The sequence below is a fragment of the Schistocerca piceifrons genome, chromosome 1 (genome assembly GCF_021461385.2).
Source record: "Schistocerca piceifrons isolate TAMUIC-IGC-003096 chromosome 1, iqSchPice1.1, whole genome shotgun sequence".
Classification (NCBI taxonomy): Eukaryota; Metazoa; Arthropoda; class Insecta; order Orthoptera; family Acrididae; genus Schistocerca; species Schistocerca piceifrons.
In genome coordinates, this window is record NC_060138.1 from 1214005701 (window position 1) to 1214027999 (window position 22299).

General features: G+C 42.8%; 1 protein-coding gene across 1 annotated transcript in view; it reads right to left on the reverse strand.

Annotated features, from left to right (window-relative positions):
• LOC124779481 (protein 5NUC-like) overlaps positions 1–22299 on the reverse strand; it is an 89533-nt gene that overhangs the window by 54944 nt on the left and 12290 nt on the right. Inside the window, exons 3-6 of the mRNA XM_047253714.1 lie at positions 21823–21932; positions 12721–12845; positions 10749–10832; positions 4966–5169 (exon numbers count right to left, since the gene is read on the reverse strand). Coding sequence (XP_047109670.1) covers positions 4966–5169; positions 10749–10832; positions 12721–12845; positions 21823–21932 — 523 coding nt within the window. The remainder of the gene's footprint in view (positions 1–4965; positions 5170–10748; positions 10833–12720; positions 12846–21822; positions 21933–22299) is intronic.

Genomic DNA, 22299 nt, shown 5'->3' on the forward strand with positions numbered 1-22299 from the left:
CGGGCGCTGTTTGACACATTACAGTCCCACGGTGTGATCGTCAACAAAGACAAATGCAAACTGAGACAGGATTCTGTTGTTTATGGGACACATAGTCTGGTACCACGTGCCGCGGAATTTGAATCCGCGCCAGACGTCATGGACGTTGAAGACCCATAGAGATCTCTGCACCATCGTGCCTTAAGCTGTGGCAGCGCGCGCCTCCTGCCCCGCTTTTAGTGTGGGGGCGCCACAGTGGAACACGAGGTCCCAGCGACCAATAGCAGCACCCCCGATAGCGTACTTAAATGCCAGCCACTCGCTCAGCCAATCAGTCTAATCTCGCTTACATCGGGTTACACCTCGCTTTGTGCTAGACTGCTTTCTTCCTGGTTCATGTACGAGTTTGTTTCCTTGTGACTCCGTTGTTCGGTCTTGTTGTACTCGTTCTGTCCTTTGTTGGTCGTGTCCGTCCTCTCCCGTTGTGTTGTTGTTCGCGGGCCTCTGGGCCTCTCCGCGGATCCCGCCGCACCTTCCGTCTTAACTACCCCGCAACCGTCCTGGTCGCACTTACAACACATAGTTTCAGCCAATGGTATCCGGCCCACACAAGAGAAAATAGACACTATCAAACAGCTGCTGATACCAGAAACATACCATGAACTCTGCCGGTTCTTAGGAATGATCAATTTTTTCTGCTGCCACATTCCAAGAGCTGCCGAACTACAGGTCCCCCTCACAGACGCACTGCGCGGGCCACAAACGTCAGGCAACAAGCACGTACCATGGACAGAGGTCATGCGTACATCTTTCAAAAAACTCAAAACCACACTCATGGAAGACATCACGCTTGCCCATCCACACCCGGATGCAACACTTTCGCTCACCATGGATGCTAGCGAAATATTTATCAGTGCAGTAGGCCTACTTCAACAACACAGAGGAGAGGTGGTTCAACCTCTTAAGTTCTTTTCAAAAATTTCTCCCTCTCAGTGCAAATGGTCCACTTTTGACAGTGAGCTCTTAGCTGTCTATGAAGCCATTAGAGATTTCCACAAAGACGTCGAGGGACGCCCCCTCACGAGCTTTACAGACCACAAACCTCTCGCCCAAGCGCTCACAAACCCTCCAGCCGACCCACCTCCTAGGAGGTTCCATTATTTCGACCACATTTCACAATACACAACTAATGTACAATACGTTCGAGGATCCGACAACATAGCCGCTGATTATTTCTCCCGGATTTCAGGCAATCTTCATCAATCGACTTCGACACTCTTGCTCGAGCGCAAACAAATGATGACTCCTTGGCGAGCCTTTTATCTCACAATAATTACTCTCTGTGCCTGGCGTGCAAGACGATCCCTGGTACACGCTTGGAGCTATGGTGTGACACTTCCACTGGCGTGCAACTCCCCCTTGTCCCCTCCTCTTTGCGTCGCTCGGTTTTTGACGCACTGCACAGTCACGCCCACCCAAGCATTCATGCAACTACACACATCATTGCCGAGAGTTTCGTATGGCCATCGCTTCGCAAAGACTGTCGCGACTGGTGTCGCACTTGTATTTCGTGCCAGCGGTCCAAAGTCGGACGCCACTGCACACCCCCCTCAGGTGTCTTCCAGTCTCCTTCTGGCAGACTCTGCCACATCCACATCGACATTGTCGGCCCCCTTCCCAGGTGGATGGTTACCAATACTTGCTTACTTTTATCAACAGAACAACTAGATGGGTCGAGGCAGCCCCTCTAGCCGGTATTTCGGCCGAAACAGTCACCAACGCTGTCCTCTCCACATGGCTCACACTTTTAGGCTGCCCCAAAATCATTGCTACAGACCAAGGCCGTCAATTCGTAGCTGTACTCTTCACAAAAATGTGCGAGCTCTTCGGCATCGGCCGCATTCGCACGACAGCATACCATCCCCAATCAAACGGATTAGTGGAACGATGGCACCGCGCATTAAAGACAGTGCTAATGTGCCACGAGGAACGGTGGTTACACGCCCTCCCATGGGTACTGCTAGGCCTCCGTTCTGTATCTAAAGATGACCTGCAGTGCTCGGTGGCCGAACTGCTCTATGGCGAGCCGTTGACCCTACCAGCCGAGTTTGTCAAGCCTTCACCACTCCAAGATACCATCGAATACCCTGTGCTAATCGAGAACAAATGACAGACGATACAAGGGCAGAGAGCACCCGCTCCAGAAGCACACACTCCACCTAAAACATTTGTGCACCAGCGGTTAGAAACGTGTGAAGCTGTGATGCTTAGGGACAATACAGTGCGTGCCACCCTGCAACCCCCATACACGGGCCCTTACAGGATAATTAGGTGCTCGTCGAATACATCCGACATCTGTATCAAAGGCAAACCCTCGACAGTGTCAGTGTCTCGACTCAAGCCGGCGTGGGTCACTGCAGACGACAACACCTCCAGCGACCCGACGCCACTGACCGTGATGGACAACGACCTCCACCTCCGCCGCCTCCTCAAGGGATGACACACCGACCACGCCCCCTTCTCCAACACCAGGAACCCTCTCAGGGCAGAGTCCAGGGTCCACGCCCTTCACCCCACCCTCTCCTGCTACGCCCGTCACACGCTTCTCACCCGACGTTCAGCAACCCACTACTGTCTCCATCGACGTCTCACACTTTTCACCATCTGACATCAGTGTAGCTACCACAAATGATTCTCTCTTAGTCATCCATGCTCCCCCCCCCCCCACTCCACCGATGATGACACCTTTCAACTTTCAGTTCTCCACTCCTCACCGTTCCCCAATTCCTTACATCCTTCCCTTATTCAATCTTTCATTGACGCCACAGGGACACTGTACATGTTGTACCACATGTCTCCATCTATTCCCCTCACACCTTCTGTCACTTCAAGAACCGGTCGCCACATACTTCCGCCGGTGTGGCACCGTGATTGCATTTTTCCATCCAAAAGGGCTCGAACCCCGGCCCCGCCCCGCCAAGTTCCCCCTCCAGACGAAGACGGCATGACACCTGCACCCTCCACCCCCCACTACAGCCAGAGCCTCTTGCTCTGCACTGCAGGGGGGGGGGGGGGGGGGGGGGAGCCTCTGTGGCAACACTGATGTGCCATAATATCTCTGGCGCGCAAAAACTCTTTGGACCAAGGCGGCCATTATGTTCTGTCTATGTGATACTTTCGATGTGTAATGACGTATACCTGAAGTGTGACAATAAATGTGCTCATTGTTTTAACAAGTGAATCAACGGGTTATTATTTATAATGATAAGGGCCCAAACTCCCACATGCTTAATCCACTTCTTCTTCTTCTTCTTGTAATTAGCAATTCAGCTTACCAACTACTTTCTACTACTAATACCTTTCATTTAGCAGCACATAAACAGAAAGGCATTCTTATAAAATTAGTGAAAGAAGCAGTAATGATGTGATTAATGCAGCACTCATGGGCTACTTATGGTAACTTCATAAATTCACTAACAAATGACATGATGTGCCACATAAGTGACTTCCAGTAAAGATGATGAGACTGACACTTGTCAATAACAATGTGCATTTCTAATTGGTTCACTTAATTGGAAAACTGAATACTTAAAATGAGGTGTACTTTTTAAGAATGTGTTATTTTTTTATTAAATAAACACATATGAATTATTATTATGTGAATTCCAATTATGTTAATCTACTTTTCATCATAATTTTCTGAAATACTGTGGCACTTCTCATAATGAACAATCAATTTCTAGATCCCATGTAATTTGCCAACATTGCAGAAAGGCCAATGTGATATCATTGTTACCATAATGGCACTGATTGCCTAAATGATTTTTCAAGTGCAGGAACAAGTAGTAATCATTGGGCCCTAAATTGGGACTATACTGTGCCAAATCAGGTTGTTCCCGGCCTTATGAAATGATGAGTCCATTTTTTTGTTGAGCCATATGTGGACAGGGATGTTCATGTAATAAACCTCAGTCTCTCTACTGAGCTTCCCATGCCTTTGTCCAGAATTGCCTGTTAAAGATCCCACAATATCTCGGAACTGAATGAGTTTCACTGAGGCAAAAAAATCCACACGCAACATTCTTGTCAATCCCAAAACACAGTGCACATTTTTTTTCAAACTGAAAATGTTTTCACAATGATCACATTCTGTGGCAATGTCAAATGTTTCCTTTCCATGGAATCTTGTTTTGATTCTGATGTAACACAAGCCACCCAAGTTGCATCTCCAATGATAATTCAGCTTAAAATTCATCATCATTACTATATCACTCAAGAAAATTCAAAGTATTGGCTGCTTAATTAGTTTTGTTCAAATCAGTCAGCACTTTCAGTACCCAGCAGGAGCACTATTGACAGTAGTTAAAGCATTCTGCATGAATCTCATACAGAACAATTCTCAAAAATTATGAAAACTCATACAAGAAGGACAAACTTGTAAAGTGTCTATCAAACTTTGCATCAACTTTCTGCATTATGTCTTCAGTGATGACGGATAGTCACCTACTTCACAATTAATAATGGGCATTAGCGTGGTCATCGTCAAATATTCTCATCCGTTCCCTTGCCAGCTGTTGCTCATAGTGTTTTCTCCATAAATTTAACTTATCTACTGAGGAATTTTGAGGATTTTCCCTTTATGGCATTCATAAAATAAATCAGTGCATGTATTTCACACTTAGTAGTACCTTTCATTCAGTAAGTCATTTTAAATGAGAACAAAAAACATGAACATGGGTAAGTGTTTCTGTTATGGCACTTGTGAGTAGCTAAATGATGTGGGTATTAACATGTACGTGCAGATCATTGAGTTCTGTGCTGCAGCAGCCATATTTAAAAGTGATACTCAGTCAAAGAACTTGCATTCAAATCATCAGGAGAGACAGAGAGATCAAAATGTAGCATGAGCATACTTGCGTGACTATAGCTTAATTTAAGAAAATACATAAATATTACAGTAAATTTCTTACAAGCAAAGGAACTTACTGATATTCTGTTGCCCATAGTCTGAAACATTATTAAATATTGCATCAGACACTGTGCAGTCATCAGTGACTGTCAGAGATATTTCTCCCACTGTGAAGACAGATTCTGGTTTTGTAGCATCAATTTTCAGGCTCGCAATGTAAACCTTTTCACCATTACTTCTTTGAGTATCATTCCAGAGATAGTTACTATCAGGTGAGAAATCTGAAATAGAAGACTCATATCAGAAAGTAGTTCACAGTTTACGGTGAGAGGGTAGGGAAGGCAAAAAAGGTTGTAGAAACAAGAACTGCAGAAGTTATAAAAAAAGCTCAAGCTGTGTCAGGGATTACCCTAAAAACAGTCACAGCTGAGAAAATTTTAGTAGTGAATGCTTGTCCAGCCTAGCAAATAAGAGGCCAATTAGTGAACTGCAAGCTGTACTATAAATAACTGGAACTTTCACTTGATCTTTTCCACATTACCCTCTCCCCCCTCACACTCACATTCTCCCTCCCACCACCCCACTCATAATAGTGCACTCATAACTTGGATTTTGAGTGATGTGCCACATTTATTATGCCTCTACTTGCTCCCCTGGAAAAGGAACCTCTTGTACCAAAAGCTAGGCATGCTATTGTACACTCCTGGAAATTGAAATAAGAACACCGTGAATTCATTGTCCCAGGAAGGGGAAACCGTATTGACACATTCCTGGGGTCAGATACATCACATGATCACACTGACAGAACCACAGGCACATAGACACAGGCAACAGAGCATGCACAATGTCGGCACTAGTACAGTGTATATCCACCTTTCGCAGCAATGCAGGCTGCTATTCTCCCATGGAGACGATCGTAGAGATGCTGGATGTAGTCCTGTGGAACGGCTTGCCATGCCATTTCCACCTGGCGCCTCAGTTGGACCAGCGTTCGTGCTGGACGTGCAGACCACGTGAGACGACGCTTCATCCAGTCCCAAACATGCTCAATGGGGGACAGATCCGGAGATCTTGCTGGCCAGGGTAGTTGACTTACACCTTCTAGAGCACGTTGGGTGGCACGGGATACATGCGGACTTGCATTGTCCTGTTGGAACAGCAAGTTCCCTTGCCGGTCTAGGAATGGTAGAACAATGGGTTCGATGACAGTTTGGATGTACCGTGCACTATTCAGTGTCCCCTCGACGATCACCAGTGGTGTACGGCCAGTGTAGGAGATCGCTCCCCACACGATGATGCCGGGTGTTGGCCCTGTGTGCCTCGGTCGTATGCAGTCCTGATTGTGGCGCACACCTGCACGGCGCCAAACACGCATACGACCATCATTGGCACCAAGGCAGAAGCGACTCTCATCGCTGAAGACGACACGTCTCCATTCGTCCCTCCATTCACGCCTGTCGCGACACCACTGGAGGCGGGCTGCACGATGTTGGGGCGTGAGCGGAAGACGGCCTAACGGTGTGCGGGACCGTAGCCCAGCTTCATGGAGACGGTTGCGAATGGTCCTCGCCGATACCCCAGGAGCAACAGTGTCCCTATTTTGCTGGGAAGTGGCGGTGCGGTCCCCTACGGCACTGCGTAGGATCCTACGGTCTTGGCGTGCATCCGTGCGTCGCTGCGGTCCGGTTCCAGGTCGACGGGCACGTGCACCTTCCGCCGACCACTGGCGACAACATCGATGTACTGTGGAGACCTCACGCCCCACGTGTTGAGCAATTCGGCGGTACGTCCACCCGGCCTCCCGCATGCCCACTATACGCCCTCACTCAAAGTCCGTCAACTGCACATACGGTTCACGTCCACGCTGTCGCGGCATGCTACCAGTGTTAAAGACTGCGATGGAGCTCCGTATGCCACGGCAAACTGGCTGACACTGACGGCGGCGGTGCACAAATGCTGCGTAGCTAGCGCCATTCGACGGCCAACACCGCGGTTCCTGGTGTGCCTGGTGTGCCTGCTGTGCCGTGCATGTGATCATTGCTTGTACAGCCCTCTCGCAGTGTCTGGAGCAAGTATGGTGGGTCTGACACACCGGTGTCAATGTGTTCTTTTTTCCATTTCCAGGAGTGTATTTGTATATGTGCGTTTCTCTCAACTGCTCTAGGATGTGCACTTCCTGAAGATCAGTGTTAGCCAACTGACTTTATTAATTCAATAATGAATTACTGTGTATGCTTGATTTTATCTGGATAAGAGATGTGAGTGTGACAGAGTCTCACTCACAACATCATTTAATGGTTTAATCAAATTCTCAAAAGTTCCTGTGGAGGATGTAGAAAATGCTATTCTAACATTAAGAAACAAAAAATCTGCAGGTTGGGATGGAATATCCAGCAAAGTTATTAAAGTGGTACACAATAGAATTGCAAACCCACTAGCTCAGATAATAAATCAATGTTTTGAAGAGGGCTGTTTCCCAGAGGTACTGAAATATGCTGAAGTCAAACCAGTCTTCAAGAAGGGATCAAGAGAGATCATAAGAAATTATCACCCTATCTCGATTCTCCCAGTCATATTTAAAATATTTTTAAAACTTGCTGTTGCGCAAATCAAAAACTTCATCGCAAAATATTCTGTTATTCGAAACAATCAATTTGGTTTTCAGCAGGGTAAAAACACCATTTGATGCAGTAAACAGTTTCATTGAGAAAATAATTACATCATTAGACAAGAGAAATAAGGTGGCAGGAATTTTCTGCGACCTCACAAAGGCGTTTGATTCCGTAAACCATGCACTGATTGCTTGCAAACTTGAAAAGTATGGCATTAGCGGCAGTGCCCTACAATGGCTTAAATCCTACTTATCCAACAGAAAGCAAAGAGTTAGCATTTCTTAAAATGGTACACATTACTTTTCTGACTGGAAAAAAATATCTCAGGGTGTTCCACAAGGCTCAGGCTCCATATTAGGCCCAGTCCTTTTTTTTTTTTTTTTTTTTTTTTTTTTTTTTTTTTTTTTTTTTTTTTTTTTTTTTTTTTTTTTAGCTTAATGACTTACCATTGCATATCAGCTCCCCATCAGTTCTGTTCGCAGATGATACTTCTGTCTTAGTTGAAGATTAGGACTCGGAAAAAATTCCTAAATCTGATATCAGTACCCTCAGTACCTTAGAAACTTGGTTTCAGCTAAATGGGTTGAATCTAAACATATGTAAGACTCACGTGATGCAGTTCAGAACCGAACAGTCAAAATGAGAGCAGCTTAAGATTGTACACAACAACCAAGGTACAGAAGAAGCTGACTCAGTCACATTCTTAGGCTTAAATGTAGATGAAAATTTGAGCTGGCAGGCACACATTGAATACCTGGCAAACAAACTGAGCAGCTTTGCATTTGCAATGCAAATATTGTCAACTGCAACTGACATGGACACATGAAAAGTAGCATGTACAAGCTACTTTGAATCCATTATAACGTATGGTACTGGTTTTTGAGGTAACTCGACAAACATAGTGGGGATACTAAAAATACAGAAAAAAATCATACGAAATATGTGCACTGCAAATCACAAAGAACCATGTTGACCATTATTTAGAAAACTTAAAATATTAACTCTGCATCCTTATACATATATGAGATCATCATAGTCTTGTACACCAGACATGAATTATTGAGGGAAACCATTTTGTCCATTCACATGATACCAGAAATAAAGAAAATTTTATGCTCCCCACCCACTACCTCACATCTTATGCCCAGGGACCTCAATACACGAGAATTAAATTTTGTAATAAAATAAAAGGGAACAAGTTGTTTCACATGAATTTAGGTTCACTTAAAAGAAAGCTATATGAGGTACTGACACTGAAGTGTTATTACTCAGTGGATGAATTCATGTGGGACAAACTGGAAATTTGAGCTGGGTACAATGTGTTATCCGTATAGTGTCATTATTTATTATAGTGCTATTATTTATTAATGTAAAAATCATTGTAATTGTTTTATAAATTTTTGACATGTCTCCTATATGCAAACCAAATGGATTGCAAATGTACATCATGAGATGAATAAAACACAATTCACAATCAGGTTGAGAGGACTTCTTTGAATGTGCTTTTCACTGATGTTCATAATTTCAATGCATACAAGACATAAATACAAAACCCAATAACATAAATTTGATAACTCAAAGATTCATTAATATTTTCATTGTTATTACACTGACTGAAGAAAAATCACAACACCAAGAAGGAGTTTTGCAACATAAATGAAAATTGTAAAACATGTTTCTACATCTGAAAGGTGATTTCTATGAAAATTTTATATCAGTTACATAAGAGTACCACCATGAGGATGCAAATCAGGTTTGCTTTCAATAGCAAAAATCATGAGCATTAGTTATCTTTGAGATTGGAAGTGGTGAGTTGATGGGAGTCAAGAATGCCTTTAAGGCAACAAAGATGCCTTTATCAGCACCTCACTGAGTTTGAAAAAGTTCATGTAATAGGGTTATTAGAAGCTGGATGCTGCTTCTGTGATTTTGCAGAAAGACTTGGCAGGAATGTAGCCACTGTACATGACTGCTGGCAGTGGTGGTCAAGAGAGTGTGTGAGGGAGTACCCAAAAAGAAATTGGAATTACTTTTTAAAAGCTACATATTTTCAAATTGTTTACAAAACAACCTTATCCCCTTCAAAATACTCTCCACTACAGCCAGTACTTTTGCCCCACTGATGCTTCCACTCTTTGAAACATTTTTTGTAGTCATCTTTAGAAACAGTTGACACCCCTCCCTCATTTTTTTTTTATTGACTTCTTCAGAGTTGTCAAATTGGTGTCCTTTCATGCCCTTCTCACACATGGAAATAAGAAAAAGTCACACAGAGCCAGCTCAAGTGAGTAAGGTGCAGGGGGGCAGTGGGACCATGCCATTTTTAGCCAAAAGGTTTCTAATACAGATGGCTGTGTGTGCAGGTGTGTTGTTGCAGTGGAAGAACCAGTCTCCTGTCTGCCACAAATTCACTGAATCAAGCTCCAAGATACCCCACTAATCTCTAACAGATGATCAGTTGTCTGTCAACCATCTGTGAGTACAAGCTCTTGAATTTTTTCAATATTTTCATCAATTCAGGCAGTTGGACATCCAGAACGAGGTTTGTCATCAGTCGAAATGTTGCCTTTTTTAAATCGAGCAACCACTTGTTCACTTGAGTTTTTCCCATATTGTCATATTGGTAAACGGTTTTCAACATTAAAACCATTTCGGCAGCATTTTTACCAAGCAGAAAACAAAATTTCACAGCTGCAAATTGTTTACTTAAACTTGCCACAATAAAAAATGAAACAAGAAGAAAACCACAATAGCAAAAACAATCACTGCAGATCAACGGAACAGGCCAGGCTGGCAACACAAGTGGCACTGAACCGGCAAGGAGTTGAACTATACACATCTAGTGGCAGAAATGGGTACTACACGAGCTCCGCCTACAGCAATGTTATTCCGTTTCGTATAGCTCTGACACATCTTACTGTTACATTGATTATTAATGTACCAGCATATCTCATTTGCAATGGCTCGTACACTTACATTAATGTGTGATCTTGCTATGTTAATGACATGTTACCTAGACAAATGTATTCCTGAAATTTCATTACTCTACATTAATTATTTTTTGGTGTTGCAATCTTTTTCAGTCAGTGTATTTTGATATTTCTTAGTTCAGTAATACGTTGGGGTGTATTCTGTGACATTTGTCATTGACAAAGAGATCCAACTGAATTAAAATTTACACGACACATAAAGGTCCATATGAATTAAAAGTTATTAATTATGTAAGTAAACAACTAAATAACTCTTACCTGCTGCCTCAGCACCACTGTATATCACCAAATCTACTCCTTCAATACTAGCCATCTCCAATGCCTTGCCTTTGGATGTAGTCCCTAGAATACAATAAGAAATATAATAGTCATATATTTTTGTAGTGCATTTATTACATTAAGTATAGAAAAATTTACAAGTTATATAGATCAAAAAGAGAGGCCATGTATAGAAAAAATTATTTACATTCAGAGAGGATAACTGAATGCCATACGCCTGAACAGTTAGACCTTTAATGTTGTATTTATAAATGGCCATTTGGGTGAGAGTATTTGCTGTTATGGTGGTTTTACATAAGGTGTGCTATGCTACAAAATGTATTTCAAACTCACAATCTAGAAAATCTTATTTTATTTACTTTCATTTGATCTTTTAGGATTACATTGTGTAATTGAGTATACATGTAATATAAGACAGGTCAATAATATAAAACCTTCAAAATCACATATATCTTAAAGAGCAGAAATTTTGAGTAGGCTTTCTAACACCAATGAATATGTATAACTTTATTTAACACTGTAATATTCCTTTTCCACTGGATAGTCTTTGATATTCTGTGCAAAGTTACCATCATCATACCTTTCTTTCTGGGCAGACTTCTTACAGACTTGATACATGAGTACTGGTGTTCATTATCAATGATTCTCAGCCGGCGACATATGATTCATAACTGGTTCTTTCTCCATGTATTGTGGGTGTGAATACCTGCATTTGTTATTCACTTTGAACTTTATTTTGAGACAAATATTATTGATGTGTGGTGACTATTGACCACCAAAAGAGTAGCTTTGTGCTTTGACTAGACAGACTCTTTGGTATTATTTAACTTTTGTTTTTGCATGCTGGCTGGTGTACAAACTGTGTTCTTGTGGATTCTTTTTTTGGGAATGAAACTGTGTTCAATAAGTTAATGTGTGTTTGTGTTATATCATCTACTGCAAGGGGACACACCACATTGGAGACACCAAGCTCATTTTTGTTTCCCTGCACTTTATTTTGATGTCTGTTTACTGTGTGGTGCATGTGAATGAACCATTAACTGTAAAGCTTACCAAATCCCGTGTTTCCTCTTCATGTCTCTGCTCCAAACTGTGAAGCTTAAGCATTTCTGCCAATACATGCCACAGTTAAAATGGATCAGGAACATTTATTTCCACATGAAAAACATGTGAGCTCCCTAACTATCCAGGTTCAGAATGGCATAATCTGTGTGCATCATCTTCAGCATCTACTGGCCTTATAATTCCACAAGCTGCACAGTTGCAGGAACACATGCATTTCAAATGCGATATTACTGCCCAGTGTGTGAATATGCAACAAACACCACCACCAGTGTTTGGTAAGCATCAAACAGTGGACTACTGCTTTCACAATGCACCTCAGTGTACTATACCACCACCAGATTTGTTTTCTATGCACCTACTGCTACCATTTTTCACAACCATGTCTGTATGACCCATGCCAGTCAACTGTGCTCCCGCACCTTCCGCACTGTGTCTACTCGATCACCTACAGAGACCTCAAGCAATGCAGCACATCATGCTCTCTCAACTACCCAATGTGTACCAGTATTGCACTGACGACTGACGACCATGGTCATCTCTGCCACGTCAGTCGACCACACCCTCGCAAATGCCACATCATGTGAACATCACCTCAAACCTTCCCCTCCCCCCCTCCCTCCTCCATGGTAACCTCGGGTGATGCAGCTCTGCAACATCTACCTCCATATGGCAACATCTACCTCCATATGTAGTGCTCAATCAAGATTATGCTGACCACAGCTCCTCATCACTACCCAGGTCCCTCAGTCTCCTGGTGTGACCGATGCTTATGAGCAGATTCTGACTGGCAGATACGTGAAAGACAACCCAAAGACTTGGTTTGCTTTTGCAATCCACAGCATAATAGGTGACAATTCATGTTTCATTTGCCTCATCAGTCGCTTACAAGTCCAACCTCCCACAATCTGCCCATTATAAACTCTGCTGCTAAAGCTACTACTCTTGAATGTCTCCCACACCCACCAGTTGAGGTCATTCATCACATCATCCATGAGCAGGAACGCCTCAAAACTGTATTTCAAAAAAACGGGTACTCAGAATGGCAAATCAGGATCGCTCTCTGCCCCAACTCTACAGTATGGCGTGTGGAGATGGAAGAAGCCACGGAGGAAAAGATAGCCACTGCCTATATACCATACACTGGCGCACTATTGGCAAAAATAGGACGAATATTGAGGAAACACTGAGTAGGAACTGTATTTTGCCCACCCAATAAAACACAAGCATTATTGGGAAGTGTCAAAGGCGATCACGGTTTGCGGAAGGCCGGCATATACCAGATTCTGTGTCAGTGTGGGAAGACTTAATTGGACAGACAGTGTGCACCATCGAAGATCTTTGCTGAGAACATCAGAGGTACACTCGACTTAGGTATCCCAACAGTCGGCAGTTGCAGAGCACTGCTTGTCTGAAAATCACAAAATGGACTACCAACATACCACGGTCTTGGCACAGACATCTAAATACTGGGGCAGCTTCATTAGAGAGGCTATCAAAATTCGTACCAGGGGCAGATTCATCAACTGAGATTGTGGCTATTACCTCAGCAAGCCACGGGAACCAGCATTCAGTCTAATTAGAAAGACGCTCAGCAAAGAAAACAAACAAGCAACCAAGGTGGACGAGGCAATTACACCGATGCCACCATAGATGCCGATGCCAGTGTCTCAGCGACCACCAACATGTGGCCACTTGAGCAGACCACAGAAAGAACACCTTGCAGGGGGAGGGGATTTAAGACAGCCACCCGCCATCAGGAGCTCAATTTGTCAGAACACCTGATGATGGCAAGATGTCTGACTGCCAAAATATTGTACCCATTGGACACTGTGGACCAATAGTACAGCCGTTGTCTGTTCGAGTGTCTGTATCGACCAATAATCACTTACTTTCAACTTTTTCCTTGAGCCATTAGAAGACAAATGGCACCAAAACCATAAAGTTCTTCAAATACAGTAACATTCCACCTTGACAACTGGGACTGCTCAGATTAACAAGTATTTACCTTGATGTAAATGTAAAATTGATTTGTTTCATCTGGCATAAAATGAAATAGGTCTTCAGGTAGGAATATCATAAAAAATGACAGAGTGGTTCAGTAATTAATGAACTGACATTTGTGCCCTGAAGCTGATTCATCATTGCATGCCTTAATGGCTGGAAATCAATTTTTCCAATGAAAAGTGTCACTAAGGTGTGCTCCTTTCCAAGTTGTTTTGCTATAATTTTCTGATTCTGCAGATTCTGAACATCTACTGACTAAACCCCTTGAAGAAATGTAAAACTAGACTGCTCTACCAGCTGATGTACAGGTCTGAAAACTACCACTTGTAGTGAGTATCTTCAGGATCTCTCCATTTGCACAACCAAAGTGATGTGACATTTCTCTCGTACAATAGAAGAGTGCAAAGACAATACTAACAAAAACACAGAAGGTGAAGTGGAAAAATGCAGCAACATAGGCACACACTCAAACTATGCAGTGGGAACTCTGAAAATATGTGGAAGAATTGTGTAAAAATTCAGCTCTGCAAGTTAACATGTCTAGAGCATGCAGGTACCTGTGGCCCAGATGCTTAAACTCATCCACAGCAGTGAGAGGACCAGCAGAATAGAATGCATAAACATGTCAATGGCACTTAAGGAAAACTCAGTGGCCGCCCTTAAATGCATCCATAGCACCTGGGTAGCAGTGGAGCACGATGGGTTAACTTGTTCACAGCAGTCAGGTTCTTCGATGCATTGTCATTTGTTCAACTTACACATTAGCACAACGAGAAGCATCATCATATTTTGCTGTTGTCATTTTCATACTTTTGTTAGTTGAATCTATTTAGTTTCATATGTCATTCTGGTTAACACTGAAAAAGATTTAATCAAGTGATTGACTTGTGCCTTCCTCACAGTAATATGTTTTCAGTTTTGCAACTTTTCTTTGGTCATTTAAATAGTTACAACATTATCTGAAGGATCTAATCAGTGGTGCTAATGAACTTGAAATAAATTTTGTTTACAATACTTTGGTCCTCCATGATCACAGTTAAAACAAACTGTTGTGTTTCAAAATTCTGTTCTGCAATTTCGATTGGCAATCAAATGGTGCAACCCTGGTGGTTACCTGGCCACTGTAAGGATGCTGAACACTGCATGCCCATGTCATTTAAGAAAGACCGACTGCAGTGTAGCGAGCTCTTTCAGTGTCGTATGGCTCCCATTGTATTATGAAACACACCAGGTTGAAACATCCTCTAGTAACGTTAGAAGTCAATTATTCATTTCCTTCATTAATTAATTTTAGAAAAAAAACCTGTAAACATGTACTGATACCTTCACATTATGTTCTAATCATTGTCATACAAGTGTTTCAGTTGATTTTACTCCTTCAGATTCTCTGAAACCAGCTTCAGCTACCTTCATGGTACCACCACCATCACAATCCTATATCACCAACTGAGGTCACTGCACGGTGACATAAAACTGTACTCATATTTCAAGATCTTGATTGCTAGATGAAAATAAAATATTGTTACACCTAGATTTAAAACCCCATGGAGGTTGTTGAATTCACTCATTGTGAATTCTTTCAGGGAGCGGGGAGGATATTTACAAGGTGCCCCAAGCTCCAAACACAATAAATTTTTTATCATTTAAATTTTACAAAGAGGTCACCTTTTTTGTCTGTCACCTTTCTGCTGATATAGCGACAATCAACTGGCTCATGCTGGAATAGGCTGAACTGTCAGCAAAGTTGCTGTCACACCACAGGATCACCTGACTTGTGAGACAGAGAACTCTTGGAATCACAGCCAAAATGCATCCCTCTCTTTTCTTCCAAGCTGCCACCAAAGCAGATGCTAAATGGATTAGTCTTCTTTACCTTCACATTTTCGTTCTAATCTGAGATGGATCTGGGCTGGAACTATCTTCTTTCACCCTCTGGCAAAGAGCAAATAAAACAACAGTGTTTCTCTTTCTGAACATGAGTGCCATATATTAATTACAAGCCCAAACAGCTTTCCAGTCATGACAACACCCCCAAGTAGATGTACACAACGTTTAGAAACAAAGTACATAAGAATTTAGAGGTGGATGACAGAAAGCTGGAAGAAGTAGCATCCATTAGATTCTTAGGTATCACAGTGGATAATGAGGTGAAATGGAAACAGCATATTAATTTTGTGAAAACTTAGCTCTACCATATTCATAATAAAACAGCTATCACAATAAGCAGATAAACGTCTTCTGTGCACAGTATACCATGCATTCTTTGAACCATATATGCTCTATGGCATGACAGTGTGAGAAAACTCAAACATTCAGCTGACAAAAAAATACTCACATTACAGAAAAAGGCAGTTAGGATCATTTTATGGAGGAGGATTTCTGAAACATGCAGTAACTACTTAAAAAATCTAGGCATCTTCACTTTTATATCTTTGTACACATATCAAACAGTAATACATTTGACACAAGATAGTCCAGAGCGGATTACAAATGCTAGTGTACACATCTACAATACACAGAGGCAGAATGAGAAGTGAAGCATACCACACCAACTGACAGTATCTGAAAATGGACCTCGGTATCTAGATATGGAGTTACTAAGAAGTTTGTCTAAAAACCCTAAAACCTGCATGATTGTCTGTATAATACTAAAACTAAACTAAACTCCTCCCGAACAGGCCATGAAGGCCCAACGGTACTGACCGGCCGCTGTGTCATCCTCAGCCCATAGGCATCACTGGACGTGGATATGGAGGGGCATGTGGTCAGCACACTGCTCTCCTGGTCATATGTCAGTTTCCGAGACTGGAGCTGTTACTTCTCAATCAAGTAGCTCCTCAGTTTGCCTCACAAGGGCTGAGTGCACCCCACTTGCCAACAGCGCCTGGCAGACCAGATGGTCACCCATCCAAGTGCTAGCCCAGCCCAACAGCACTTAATTTCAGTGACCTGACGGTGGCAGGTGTTACCACTGCGGCATAACCATTGGCCTATATAATACTTGCTTTCCAAAAAAAATCTAAGGCTGTCTAGTGGAAAATGAATTATAATATAAGTATATATCCGTGTGTGTGTGTGTGTGTGTGTGTGTGTGTGTGTGTGTGTGTGTGTTCTTAGCATTAATTATCTCCAAAGAAAGACATTTTTTGAAAGCTCAGCAGTGTTTTCAATCTTGTTTATGTGTCTCTCAATCTATCAACAACTCTACTATAGTATGAGTGATTATTAACTACCTTTGCTCCTTGCATTATTTAAGTTCAACCCAAGACTTTCCAGATTGGCCTATGGAAAAGGGATGTGGAAATCTCTCCTGGAGACAACTATCCAAGATATAGAGTCTGAAAGCTAGAAAAATTATTATATGTTCAACTAAGTAAGATAATTATAGTGGAAATCTAGAATGCAAAATCAGCAGTTATAGAGTGCACCACAACCCAGTTTTATGGGGACTTACAAGTACAGTACAAAAATTGTTCTACATCTACATCTACATATATACTTCGCTAGCCACCAAGTGGTGTGTGGCGAAGGGCACAATTCACGCCAAAGTCATACTACTTTCCTGTCTAAGGCCGCTGTCAATACCATCAACCAGATTGTTTATGTAAATTGTAAAAAGCAGAGGACCTATTACGCTGCCCTGGGGCACGCCTGAAGTTACGCTTGTTTCTGACAAACTGCCTATTTGCTTCTGTCTCGGGTTCTTCGGCCGACGTTCATCTAATGATTTTTCTGACGTTTCGCCAGCACGAGTGGCTGGCATTGTCAGAGCTTCACCCTCCATTGCCAGTGGTGAACTGGAGGCGAGCTCGCGGCCGCAGACTATATGTACCTGGCGCGCCAACGACCGAGTGTTTCTCCGCAGTCATTTCCGGTGTGATTCTCCTCTTGCTACCTGCGAGGGTCATTCGCTGCAGTATGGGAAGCCAGGATCCGTTTACCTTAAGGCTTTCCTCTTTCTTGTTGAAACTGTTCATGTGTTTTTGTATTTCTACCGCTTCTCTGAACAAGCGCGTGTGATAGTGCTTCTCTACAGCTAGAACTTCCATGTCGGCGAATTTTATTACGTGGTCAGTCCCATTCAGTGCATGCTCTGCCACGGCCAATTTCTCCACCTGCCCCAACCTGCAATGTCACTTGTGCTCTTTGATCCTGGTGTTAATTGATCATCCAGTCATTCCGACATAAACTTTTCCGCATGTGCATGGTATACCGAGACCTATTAGATCCAACAACGTACCAAAAACTAAGTGCAGATCCGACGCAGCGTATCACTCGGAATACAAATCGATTAATCAAGGGGTCTTCTCTGCCGGCGGACATACAGAGAAACCTGCGCAACACGGAAGCCCTACCACCTCGGCTGTATGGATTACCCAAAATCCATAAGAACAACGTTCCACTGAGACCGATCGTTAGCACTCCTGGCTCACCAACGTATAAACTGGCAAAACACTTGGCCTCTCTGCTCCAGCCACACATGGTGAAGACCGACACATACATTAAGGACTCAGGACATTTCGTTGAGTAGCTGAAGAAACTGAAACTTGCACCAAACGACATCCTGGTCAGCTTTGATGTTGTTTCGTTATTTACGAAAGTGCCACTCAGTGACGCTCTGGAGCACATTGGTTCCATGTTCCCGCAAGACATCAAAAAGCTCTTCCATGCATGTGTCACCACGAGCTATTTCACGTGGAATGGCGATTTCTACGAACAGCTGGAAGGCGTCGCTGTGGGTAGTCCTCTCAGTCCAGTGGTGGCCAACTTCTTCATGGAACAATTCGAAGCACAGGCACTGGACTTGGCGACTGGCAAACCTAAGGTGTGGTACAGGTACGTCGATGATACTTTGGTGGTGTGGAGCCATGGTGAAGAACAGCTCGGTGACTTCCTAAGACACTTGAACAGCCTCCATGCCAACATAACATTTACCATGGAAGTAGAAAAGGACAAGAAACTGCCATTTCTAGATGTGCTGGTCACAAGGGAAGGCGAAAACCTGAGACACAGTGTGTATCGAAAACTGACACACATGGACCGATACCTGCACAAACTGTCAAACCACCACCCAAGCCAGAAAAGAGGCATGATTAGTACGCTCGTAATGAGAGCAGGACGAATATGTGAGCCACAGCACCTCAAACGAGAAATGCAACACCTGGAAACTGTTCTGAGGAGCAATGGGTACTCCACAAATTACATTAGAAGTGTAACAGAGCCCAACACTCGGCGAAGTAAGGAACCAGAAAAAGAAATGTCGGGTACGGCCTTTCTGCCATACATTCCCAGAGTGACGGACAGAATCGGCCGTACATTGCGCAAACATGGCATAAAGACGATTTTCAAACCGACAAGGAAGATCAAAGAGTGTCTTAGATCGGCGAAGGAGAAAAGAGACCCACTTGCAAGGTCGGGAATATACCGTATACCATGCACATGCGGAAAAGTTTATGTTGGAATGACTGGACGATCAATTAACACCAGGATCAAAGAGCACAAGCGACATTGCAGGTTGGGGCAGGTGGAGAAATCGGCCGTGGCAGAGCACGCACTGAATAGGACCGACCACGTAATAAAATTCGCCGACACGGAAGTTCTAGCTGTAGAGAAGCACTATCACACGCGCTTGTTCAGAGAAGCTGTAGAAATACAAAAACACGTGAACAGTTTCAACAAGAAAGAGGAAAGCCTTAAGGTAAACGGATCCTGGCTTACCGTACTGCAGCGAACGACCGTCGCAGGTAGCAAGAGGAGAACCGCACCGGAAATGACCGTGGAGAAGCCCTTGGACGTTGGCGCGCCAGGTACATATAGTCTGCAGCCGTGAGCTCGCCTCCAGTTCACCACCGGCAATGGAGGGTGAAGCTTTGGCGAAACGTCAGAAAAATCATTAGATGAACGTCAGCTGAAGAACCCAAGACAGAAGCCAATAGGCAGTTTGTCAACAAGTGGCCACGAAAGCCTTAACAATTACGCTTGTTTCTGTTGAAGTCATCCCATTCAGGACGACATACTGCTCCCAATCTGTTAGAAAACTTTCTATCCAACCACATATATCATTGGACAGACCATAAGTGCGCACTTTTTGTAACAAGCGACAGTGTGGAACCGAGTCGAATGCCTTTCGAAAGTCGAGAAATATGGCATCAACCTGGGATCCGGTATCTAGAGCCTGTTGTATATCATGTACAAAGAGACCCAGCTGTGTCTCGCATGACCACTGTTTCCTAAAACCGTGCTGGTTTCACCAGATGAGCTTCTCAGAGTCTAGAAAGGTCATTATGTTTGAACACAAAATATGTCCCATGATTCTACAACAAATCGATGTCAGTGAAATTGGCCGGTAATTATGTGCATCTGATTTTCTACCCTTTTTATAGATTGCTATGACCTGGACCTTCTTCCAGTCCCATGGAACTTTCCGCCGTTCCTCTGATAGATGACGGATAAGAATGGTGCTATATATGTAGCATAGTCAACATAAAATCTTATGGGGATACCGTCTGGGCCAGATGCCTTCCTGGCGCCTAAGGATCTTAACTGTTTTACAATCCCAAATACACGAAACACTGTGTCAGCCAGCCTTTCGTTTGTTTGATAATTGAAAGGGGGAATGATGCTGCAGTCCTCTATCGTAAACAAGTTTTTGAAAGCTAGGTTTAGAATTTTGGCCTTCTGTTTATCTTCATCAGTTATATTACCCACACTGCCAGTAAGAGAACGTATTGAATTATTTGCAGCATTCATAGATTTTACGTACGACCAAAATTTTTTGGGGCTATTTTTAGAATCTGCAGATAAAATATTGCTTTCAAATTCGTTAAAAGAATCTCTCACATTGTCCTTCTGACAGCTGCTTTCATTTTGCATAATTTCTGTTTGTCAGCGAGGCAGTGACTATGTTTAAAATGACTGTGCAAAATTCTCTGCTTTCTCAGCAACTTCCTAACATGTTTGTTGTACCAAGATGGATGCTTTCCCTCGCCTATACTTTAGCTAGGCACATACTTCTCTAGCACATAGTGGACACTACCTTTAAATTCTGACCAAAGATGCTCAATATACTGTTATTTTTGTGATGACTTTATCTCAGTTCCTTCCTTAAGGAGGGTGGAGGAAGACACATAGAGAGACAGAAAGAGGAAGAGGAAGAGGAAGAGAGAGGAAGAGAGAGAGAGAGAGAGAGAGAGAGAGAGAGAGAGAGAGAGAGTGGTAAAGGTTGAATAAGAAAAATATGTCACTGAGACCCCAGAATGAGAGGGATGAGGCTGTAGCAAGGGCAAGAGTAGACAACAGACAATGATGAAGCAGGAGGCACTACATCCTTCACTCTCTGACATGACCCCCCCCATCCCCACCCCTTTCATCCTTGTGTACCCTCATTCTCAATAGCATGTTTCTTACAATTCTGGGGTCTCAGTGATAAGACTTTCTTTTTCAACCTTCCTCACTCTTATTTCTCTTCCTCTTGTTCCTAACAAAGGAACTAATAGTCTCACTTTTACATGTGTCTTTTGGCAGTCCTACACATTTTGACTCCTGAAGGTAAGTGGTTGCCAGCAGGTGTCTCATATTTATTAGTTTTCTTGATTGAATCTTCTTTCAATATAAACTGTTATTTTTCAAACTTGTCTTCGTACTAGAAGCTGTCACAAGTGTCAAATCCCACACAGACTTCTCTCTCTCTCTCTCTCTCTCTCTCTCTCTCTCACACACACACACACACACACACACACACACACACACACACTCTCTCTCTCTCTCTCTCTCTCTCTCTCTCTCTCTCTCTCTCCCTCCCTCCCCCTCCCCCCATCCCTCCCTCACTCTCTCATCCATCCCCAGTCTTTAACCATTACAGTCAATTTAAACTATTCACATCTGCTCTTACGTTTATTATTTACATATGCAATTGTAGGAGTCAACTTGCTTGATCTTACAGAAAACTACATCATAACAGTTAGTTACAAAACAGTCACTATACTTGCCCATTAAAATTATGATGTCATTGTCTCCTGCCGTCAGTGCTGCCACTTCTTTTTTAATGTACTCCATTTCATCTTGTAATGTTACATCATTGACACCCATTGCATCCTTTAAAAAGACAAAAGTTCTTGTAATATCTATTGTAATCTTTAATTTAATATTACTGATGTGCTTCACAGAATTAATGCTGACAGTTGTGGTGGTTAGAGCATTCACTGATTCATTCATTTGTAATGAACTCTCACAACAACTTTATTAACAACTGCAGTAATGTAACTACAAAATAGTTTGATCTGCCTTATAAAAATGCTCATCAAAATGCACCGAGTGAGCTAACTACACATTTATTTACCAATTTAATTTGGCAGTGAGAAGTGACTGAATCAGATGTTTAATTAAATTACACAAGACAGCTAAATGAACATCACAGCTGTAAGTGTTGGTAAATGCAGTCACACATTATAAAATCACTTAA